We start from the raw sequence: 10,162 nt of genomic DNA, 5'->3' as shown, positions 1-10,162 counted from the left end.
CATGAGCCCCATAGAGCCTTGGCTCAGTAGTCTGGGTATGAAGAGAGCAAAACTGGATCAGTACAAGTGGCTAAAGAACAAAGTGTCAGCAGCAGAGCAATTTCCACAGCTTTACAACAAATAGAAATACAGAAAATAGAGAGTCCCACCAATAGCCTCGCTTATTTTCCTTTGCTGTCTTTGATTTGGAGATGAGATGCTAGGTCGGTTTACCAGCCAGTATGGTTTTCCCACCTTTCAGCATCTCTGGGTGGTCTTTGGTCAACAAAGATGAAGTTATTGAACAATGTGATCACTAATCGGTACATGCGTAGGAGAACTCAGCAGTTTTTCCAGAGGAGAATCTGCTTCCTTCCAGGATTCCAGGTCCAATTTGCTGTTTGAACAGTTGTGATTTGTGTTTTTTTTTTACATGTTCCTGCCAGTGATTTGCTGGAGCTTCAGTGAGCATAGAGACTGCACAGTCAGGCGTGAAGATGAAGCGTTTCTCTGTCTGTGTGTTAAGCCTCCTCAGGTCATGTCATCAGGGAGAAATGCTAATGGGAGGGAAGTGCAGATACCCCTTCAGCAGGTGGCGCCTTCAGTTGTTGCTCCCCTTTCTTCTACCCTCGCCATCACGTCAGCCTCCCACCGCTCAGCCAATCCCTGGTCTCCGTGCGATCTCACTCCTCAACAAAGTAAATATGTGAAAAAATCGTATCCTATGGTGCGTCTGCCTTTTGTCTTGTTTGAAGCCTCCTCTATCTGTGTTTGTCCAGGTGCTCCTGCAGGCTTCCAGCCTCTTCATGGAGGGTTTAGAGATCATTTCGTTGAAAAGCCTGAGGCCAAATACTGCTGCGAGTCGTGCAGGCGGGTCCTGTGTGAGCCCCGCCAGACTGAGTGTGGACACCGTTTCTGTCAGAGCTGCATCAACGACATCCTCAGGTGAGCAGCACAGGGTGAGGTTCTTCTGGGTTTGGTGGAGGGTGTTTAGCCAAATTGACCAAATCATCTGAATGTCATGCTTCCTAGAAATGAACCGACACACACTAACCTTCTTAGGGAGGAATCTGTTTATCATGGTAGCCGTAGATCATGGTGGGTAGAGGTGTATGCCAGCAGGAGTTGCATGGAGACCCACGACCTCCTTTATCTTGATCAAGGACCGTTTGCAGGAGTGTTCTCAAAGTCACTGCTGCTATCCTGCATGTAGTAGACCCTTCTTTAGTTCCACACAACTTAATTAAATAAATAGTTGATCAGAACCGCAGTACTTAATAACATTATGAGCGGTTAATTCAGCCAATTGATTAAGGCACATATTGTAAAAGGCTCAGGACAACAGTGTGCTGGCACACAGCAGCAGGGCGCAGGGTAACAGAGCTCTGCCAGGCTGGCGCACCTGTGCAAAGGAGACAGTAGCTACCTTTACATGGACAAAGTAATCGGAATAAAAAAACGTTGTGTTAACACACCAGTTGGAACATGATGATCGGGTTAAGCTCAATCAAAATGAAACTGTAATCTGAACTAGAGCCGTGGTTTATGGCCATTGATAATTTGATCAGCGTGTATAAAAGCTTGTCAGGCTCAAGTTATTCTGAATGTGGCAAACTGACCCGAGTGCGCATGTGCAGCCGAGGTAAACATGACGTATTTCTGCGTTGTTGAGTGGAGGAAATACGTCAGGAAGCAAAACTGTCTGGGCTCCTCATACAACCTTTCTCTTTGAAACATGAAGAGCTCAAAATTATTATTTATTCAGTAAACTTTCAACCATAATTAGAACCTTGTGCAAGTCCAGCCTGGGCACTCAGAAGACCAAAAACTTGTATAATACTGCTTTGTTTACTGTTTTTATTTAGAAAAGACAGAAGTTCTTCTGTGTGTGTTTTTTTGTTTTTTTTTTTTAAGGGGAATTTGATATCTGTGCTTGTTAGAGTGTTTATATTCTGAATGAAGTCAGGTGTTAGTTGATTGTGTGCCAATATAAACCGTACAATCTGATTATTTAATCCGAATACATTTTAATCCGTTCTGTTCATGTAAACATAGCTAATCTCAGGGATGCAGAAAAAGCATAAAAAACTCTCAGTAAATTGTGTTTAAATGTCTCTTTTTGTCCTTCAGGACATTTAGCCGACACCTTTCAGTCATTTAGTCCACACTGAAGTAATAAAACAGGTTGGCCACCAATGGGGTCATACAGCATGTCCACATCTAGCCTCCCTGTCAGTTCTTGTTGACCACCTGCGGGCAGACTTTATAAAACCCCTCTTAACTTTGTCCTCTCTCCTCCTGCAGTCACCCTAACCCCGTGTGTCCGGCTGACATGGAGCCTCTGTTCAAAGACAAGGTGTGCAGAAAAGCAAGGCAGAGCCGAGGCGTGTTGCTGTGATCATCAGACAGTTGTCTAACTCGTGCTCTTCTTGTTTCAGATCTTTAGAGATGTGTGTTGCCATCGAGAGATTATGGCGCTGAAAGTCTTCTGTCGGAGTAAAGCCAATGGCTGTCAGGAGCAAATGAGTCTGCAGCAGATACCTGTGAGCACAGACTAATTTCAGTAGCACCGTCCTGTCGGATAAAAGGTCCAGCCTGTGTTGTGACTACCCCCCGTGTCTCCTTTCTGTCCCCAGGACCACCTGAACGTGTGTCCGTTCTTCGAGGTTCCCTGTCCGCTGGGTAAATGCAAAGAGAGGGTGATGAGAAAGGAGATTCCTGAGCACCTGGCGTGGAAATGTAAACACAGGGAGAGCACTTGTGAATTCTGCAAGACCAAGATGCCTTTGACTGACCTACAGGTGGGAAAAGCTCTTTATTTCCTGAGCAGTGTGGTTTATATAACGCGTAGTCATGAGCAGACAGGCACTCACCAGATATGTACTAAGGGCACAGATCAGGGAGCTGGCTGGGTCCCTTACAGCGTAAGAAAAGCTTACCTGACTCATAACGTATAGATGCTCCCGTAATTAAACTCTGTCATTTTCTCTAATAACCTTCTGTTCTGCAACGCCTGCCCGCTTTACTCTGAAATGTTGAACTGTTTGTCTATCCATTTTAGCAGAATAGTCTGCTCCGCCCTCAAGTCTCTTGCAGCCCAACAAGTTGTCCTCTTTCTTGCGCTGGCTGCTAGATGTGGCTTTCAGAAAACAAAGGGGGTTGACTAGAAATGCAGGCCACAGTTTCACATTATCTTATTTGCAAACATTATTGAAAAAATTATGGACCGTTTTCCTCTCACTCAGAACAATGAGCTGCTATGTGTCGTTCTATCACATAAAATCCTAATAAAGTGCATGAAGGTTTGAAGCTGCAGTGCAAAGTGCTGCAGAAAGCTGCTGGTCTGGTAGCGTGAGCTCGCACCTCCTGGATTGAACTGTTTTTTTTGTGAACCTGTTTTCCAGAAACACAAAGAGACCATGTGTCCGTCGTTCCCTGTGCCCTGTCCCAACCACTGCTGCTCCTCCCTGCTCCGCAGCGAGGTACTGAGCCCCCCCTGCCCTCTCTTGGCCCCTTCAAACACAATGATAATGTCAGCGTTGAAGAGATGCACTGATTGGCTGACATGTTTGTGTTGTTTTAGCTAACCAGCCACCAGCATGACTGTCCCAAAGCCCAGGTCAGCTGTCTGTTCCACCGCTACGGCTGCACCTTCAAGGTGACTCCTCCTTTGACTTATCTTCTCCTCCAATCTGTCACATGTGCTTTTTGCACAATGTTTCATCAGCTTTGCATTGTCAGTAGCTCATGTGCTGTTTACTGTGTCTCAGGGCTTAAATCAAGATATGAGGCAGCATGACTCAACCTTCGTAGCTGAACATCTAAGAATGATGGTCAAAGGGAACTGCTTGTTGGAGAACAAGGTACCCGTTGTCACCAAATGAGCGTAATCATGGCAAAATGAAGCGGATGGGTTAATGTTTCTGAAAGCTGCGGGCTGAAGACCGTCTGTGATTCTAGGTGGAGAACGTGAAGGAAGAGCTGATGGAGAGATGTAAGGTACTTCCTGCTCTCAGCAGCCGACTGTCCGAGTTAGAGAGCCAGAACGAAGAGCTGCGAGAGAAGAACCGACAGACGGAGCAGAAGCTGGCCACCATGCAGGTACTGTTCCTAAGTCACAGCTCCTGTCACAGCTCCTCCTGTGTTACCATGGGCCGCCTCCATCCTCACCACGCTTTTCAGATTTTTATCTACAGAGGATAAAAATAAAATGCACCATTATCCCCCCCCACTTCAAAACCAGCTGCTACCTTGTGTGGGTCTATCGCCTAAAATCCCATTAGAATACCTTCTGTGTTTGTGGTTACAACGAGGCGAAATGGGAAATGGTTGGAGGAATAAAACTTTAACAGCGCTGTGGATAAAGTTTTTGTACTTACTCAGCTCCGGTGTGTTGATGTTTCAGACCAATTACAACCTTGCAATATTACATCCTTGCTAAGTGAACACGTTGAACCCGACTGGATCTTGGAGGGGATTTCTTCACATAGATCTAGAATCGAGACAAACAGAAACGACAGTAAGAACAGTGTACAAAAAACTGAAGGTGCTAGAAGGCCGTTTTATTTTAGAGTATTAAAGGGCCACAAACAGGGTTTATCAGGAGTGTTTTTCAGGAAGCATGTGAACTACACAGGAGGCAGTAGGCCTCTCCTAGCTTCCTGTTAATCAAACAGGTTTTAAAATCAATGTGGAGGCAGTGGTGGGAGTTTAAGACAGGACAGATATGCTCACAGTGTCTGGTTGAACTGGGGGTTTCCTCAGGCTCGGGTTTCACTAGGCTTCAATAATGAAGGTTACACAGCAGTCACAATGGAGAGATTTTAAACAGGATTATTTTGGAGATAGTTGTGCACCTGATAAAAACCTGACCGTCACACGAGGAAGCACTTAATGCCATTTAAGGAGCAAAGTCTTTAAATGGAATCAGAAACAGGACCTGGAAAGCTTTGGTAGGACATGAAACACCTTCTAAAGTAAAACCAGATCCTGGAAGAGTTTATTGCAGGGCTGAGGCAGCTCAAGCTCAGGGGCGGTGATGAGGGTGGACAGGATTCTTCGCCAGATGAGGACAGCTGATTTGCTCTCTCGGGAGGCATTTCCTAGAAATCCTAATCCCACTTTTCTGTAACCTTAGCCCAACTTCTCAGATTGCCAACATCCATGTCACCATGAAGACTTTACAGTCAATAAAACATAATTCCAAGATGCAAAATATTGCAGGCAGTGGCTCTCAAGCCAAGAAGACTGAAGGCAACATTTGGGCGTGCCTGGATATTTATTGGGATCAGAAACCCAAGAGTCCGGTTCTTGGATTGTGTTAGGCTTTCTGTGTTCTGCAGACTAAAACATCCAAGCCTCTCTGTGTTGTCTTAGAAACTGATGAGCTCGCATTCGGAGAAGCTGCTGGAGTTGGAGATGGAGCTCCGTTCATTTCGGGTGCTGAGAGAAGAGGTGGAAACCTTACGAGGGACGGTGGAGAACGTTCGGACGCGGCTCAGCACCTTGGAGCAGGGGGGACGGAGTGGGTCTGGCTCCACTCATACTCTCGGTCAGTTAAAGCGCTGGCTTTTGATAGTCGAGTGTTGGACCAGGTAATCAGGAACTCACGGATGCATTTCTCCTCTTTGTAGCATCTTTGGAAACCCAGCTCAACCGACACGACGACATGCTGAGTGTCCATGAAATCCGGTTGGCTGACATGGACTTGAGGTTCCAGGTACTGGAGACGGCTAGCTACAACGGGACTCTAATCTGGAAAATCCGCGACTACAAGAGGCGGAAACAGGAAGCCGTGGCAGGAAAAACGCTATCGCTGTACTCGCAGCCATTTTATACCGGATATTTCGGCTACAAGATGTGCGCTCGGGTTTACCTGAATGGAGACGGCATGGGCAAGGGGACGCACCTGTCGCTGTTCTTTGTGGTGATGAAGGGCGAGTACGACGCCCTGCTGCCCTGGCCCTTCAAACAGAAGGTACTGTCTGCTTTCTGTATGTTTGTGAAGTCTTCAGTTTTCACATCATTGATGTGTCAGGTTGCTAGAGAGGCACCGATCAATTTGTAAAGCCCTGACATAACTATACTAATTTTAGGTGATTCCAGATTTTCTTTACGAAGAATAGATGGCAGCGAAATTTCCTTTTCTTTGGGGATAAACTGAAAATGTAACTGTGCTAACCATGTGATGGTTCGTATTTAGTCTGGAAAACTATGGGGTGTGATCTCAACTGTTCTCCAGGTCTAGAAAAGCATGGATAAAAATTGAGAATAGAGAAATATTTATTTTTTATACTTTATTCTCTATCCCATTAGCAAAATCTCCTTCCTTTCTTCCTTGGGTCTTTGCTTTCTCACCTCCTTCCGTCATTCCTATCTCCCTACTTTCCGACGTTTCCTTCTTATCCTCCCTTTGAACCTCTCTTTAGTCCTTCCTTCAGTCCAACTTTTCATATCTGTCCTCCCTCCCTACTTTTTATGGTAACATTTTAAAGTACAACTCTGGAATCTCCAAAGGATTGCCAACCTGAACCGGCTGCTGCAACATAGAACCGTCCAGTTCTGCTCTCCGGCGGATTTCTCTGTGCATGTTTGGTTGTTTTTTTGATGCTTAGACGTTGGAGTGAGCTTTTCTGTAAACGTGTGTGTGTTTGTCAGGTGACTTTGATGCTGATGGACCAGGGTCCTTCCAGGAAACACCTGGGGGACGCCTTTAAGCCCGATCCAAACAGCAGCAGCTTCAGACGTCCCACAGCAGAGATGAACATCGCCTCTGGCTGCCCTCTGTTTGTGGCTCAAAGTCTCCTGGAGACGGGCAGCTACATCAAAGATGATACCATCTTCATCAAGGTGGGGCATCATTTGCAGCACCTTTATTAAGACGACTAACTAATGGTTGCTGAACATATGTGTTGATCCCTGTGATTGGCAGGTCACAGTGGATACATCTGACCTCCCTGACCCATGATATTAGGAACTTATTTGTCCGATATCACCTCACCAATGCAAGATCTGCACAGCCAGGACTAATGGGAAGGATCAGTGATGCTGGAGGCTCCTCAGGCTGAAGGACAGGAAGCAGCCAATCAGAATGCTCCCCGTCTTCTGATTGTTATATGGACTGCAGAGCTGTGTGTGTGTCTGGTTGAATGTGAATTGATCTGTTGTGACGTCACCACGGTGACCTTATCCAGAACCAACATGCCCATCACAGTGGGGGCGTCGTTGTCACTCACTCCTGACGTGCATTAAGCCCGACTTCCTGTTTAATACCCGCTTACTGGGTGATGCTGGGAAACGTGCCACAGTTGCAGAGGAAGTTTTGAAACTCCAGTTCACAGCAGAACAGATCAGCACCACTGGATCAGACGAAGGTCAGTACAAAGCCATAAACTGAGCAACCAGGTGGCAGGAGCTCCTAAGCCAGAACATGCTCAACTCATTCAGACTGGTTTTGTCAGGCTAACTAGCTGATGTCACACTAGCACTATTTTTTTTTTAACCTCATATCCTAACTAGTTTGTTTTTCTTCACTAAGCGTTTTCAGCCAGCCTAGCATGTCTCATCTTGCTCACCTGGTGACTGGCCAAACCTGAAGCAGCTAACCAGCATCTGTACGCCCTCTGGCTCAGCGGCTCTGAGTCAGTCAAACTGTTTGGTTGGTTCAGGTTTTCATACAATCAAACTGACAGGGTAGTTGGGCTTGACCTGTGGTTCGTAGCTCACTTTTATTACTTCTAGAGCTTTCTGGAGGGAGAAAAAACAACCTGTCCGCAGTAAATACCGAACTCCATCCGTGAAACAGTTGAACTGGATCAGACAGCAGCCTTCAGTCCACGGTTCAGAGGTTCACTGTCCAGGCGGATTCTCACACCCTCTAGAAGTCTATAAGGGTCCACAGCAACAGCACTGAGCTGAGGCCAAAGAACGACGCGACTCCAGGGGACCAGAGACGGAGACGTCAGTCCGGTCCCTGCAGGAGCTCCCAGCCTCTGTGGCTTCAGTGACTTTTCCAGTGTTGGCCGAATTCATCCAACGTTCTCCATACATTTGCACAGTTTTAATGTTTGTTGAAGTGTAAAAATAAAAAAAAAGAAGAACAATCTTTGTCATGTGTGAACTAACATATGTTAGACAAGAGGAAATTCAAGGGTTCCACCTTAGACTTTAAAGACGGTTACTTTGACATCTTCTCCTGAAAATGACTGAAACAGGTCAGATCCTGTGAGCACGCTGTCTTGTTCAGGCTCATGGGAAGGTGGAGCAGCTTCTCAGGGCAAATAGCCAGCAGTAATGTTTTATCTATTTACAGCATCACAAAGAGGTGAAACCGAACATTTTACACCATTCACACGTCCTTCATGTAGAACATAATCCAATCCACTTAGTAGTGTTGAAACTAAGTAGCATTACCAGTATCAATATGATTAATATTTAAACTCTTGACAAATATTTCTGAGTCTACAGATGATGGTTTTTATCAACGTTCAACTGTGTGTAGTTTAAAATACACTATAATGGATTTTTTTTTATCTATAGCTTCCTCCGTTAGTAAAAGACGTAAGTTTCAACAAAACTGATAATTCTGCCAATGATGTTAGGAAAGCAGGAACACATTTGGATGGATGGATGTTAAATCCCTGCTCCTCCAGGACAGATCAGTCCTTCACAGGCCAGAGAACCTCTAAAATCAGTCATCATCCATCAAGTCAAAGCAAAGAGACCAACAAAATCTTTTTGGGATATTAAGCTAACCAGAGTGTTAAGCGAGAAATCAGCTGGAAAGGACAAAGCAGAAAAAGTTTTTTGCTTGTTTATAGAGAAAATTTACTTGGTGGGATGAGAGCACATTAAAAAGGAACACGAAACACAGATTTCATAGGTATGATACTATGTCATCCTCATGAGAAAACTAAGAATCCTACCGTATTGTTACAGTAGTGGTCGAAATAAGAGTGGTCCAGCATCACCAACCAGGCCACTTTTTGTTTTTGTTTTTTGGTAGAAATTCTGTCTACGTACCCGTAGGTGTAGTAGTGCGAAAGGAAACCAACAGCCCTGACATGAATGCTGCTGACTGTGTGGAACGGCATCACCAGGTGCTTCACAAAGTCTGTTGGACAATTCTCAATCACAGAATTTAAGCCACAGTACATCATGAGGTATGGAGGCTGTGGCGCCATGATATGGGAATGTTTCTTATTCTCTGTTGTCAGCATTTTTCACTTTCTACAGTGAATGTTTGGAAAAAGAAATGCTGGCCGTATGCGCCAAAAGGCTCACATTTTTAACAGTTTAGCGTTTCCTTTTCCAAAATCTTAATGTAGATTGATACCAATGATCAATTTTGCTTCATGCTTTGATTTAGAATAGAAAATGCAGCGTTCCCAACGGAAATAAAAGCTTTTATAAGAAGTTTAAAATGTGCTTGCTTTTTAAAAATAGACTATTATTTTGACTATTAATGTGTTTCAACGGAAAAACTCAGCTGATCCTCAGGTTATGTCAGGGTATTGAATGTCGGTTTCTGTGTACTGTAACAACAAGTGAAGTATTTCCCTGCGTTTGTCAGGCCTGTTCAGATCTCATGTTTACAGCTCGCGGGGCAGGGTGAACTGTCGGGTCACTGCTAAGCAGGGTCAGATAACAGAAAGTGAGGGAGTGAAGGTGTATGCAAATCGCTGCGCGGGGGGGGGGAACCTAAGGCCTGGAATATACATACTCCACATGAACAGAGAAGCGTTCTCACAATCATTACATACCAATGCTGAAGAAGGAGGGATCCATGATAACTTTCTAGGGGCTCTGAACTTGGGTTCTTATTAAATGTTTTGGTTATAATGATTTTTGTTTCTTATACTTGCCATTTTGAGTAAAACAACAATTTTCTCGACCACAACAAGATCACCAACGGTGTAAGATGGTGGCGACCACGTGGTGCAGTGGGGAAGGTTTTCCTCAGTGAGGTACGGCAAGCTTATACGTAAAGCACCACTCATACCCGAGGTAATTCAAAGTGCATCACTAGAATAAAGAAACAGAGAATGGAAGTACAAAAATGTGCAAAAATTGCTTTTTTTTCTCAAGAAGTCACCTTTAATGTTAACAACAGAAGAAAAATAGAAATGACCTTAAGTTGGTAGGGGCAGGGAAGCTGCTCAGATTTAATGGGAATCCCTGAGGA

At 44.9% G+C, this 10,162-nt stretch overlaps 1 protein-coding gene across 1 annotated transcript; it reads left to right on the top strand.

Moving 5' to 3' along the window:
• Window positions 1-802: 802 nt before the first annotated feature.
• Window positions 803-8,081, top strand: LOC118556314 (TNF receptor-associated factor 3-like; the record flags this gene model as incomplete). The annotated part of the gene is given in 12 exon segments (XM_036131365.1): window positions 803-924; window positions 2,284-2,335; window positions 2,418-2,522; window positions 2,616-2,780; window positions 3,384-3,461; window positions 3,563-3,637; window positions 3,750-3,842; window positions 3,940-4,080; window positions 5,356-5,530; window positions 5,613-5,956; window positions 6,637-6,828; window positions 6,911-8,081. Coding segments are annotated over 12 exon segments (1,578 nt in total), but the record flags the coding sequence as incomplete, so codon positions are not given.
• Window positions 8,082-10,162: the final 2,081 nt, after the last annotated feature.

The sequence above is a fragment of the Fundulus heteroclitus genome, unplaced genomic scaffold, assembly GCF_011125445.2.
Source record: "Fundulus heteroclitus isolate FHET01 unplaced genomic scaffold, MU-UCD_Fhet_4.1 scaffold_425, whole genome shotgun sequence".
Lineage (NCBI taxonomy): Eukaryota > Metazoa > Chordata > Actinopteri > Cyprinodontiformes > Fundulidae > Fundulus > Fundulus heteroclitus.
This window is presented reverse-complemented; position numbering and strand designations above follow the sequence as displayed.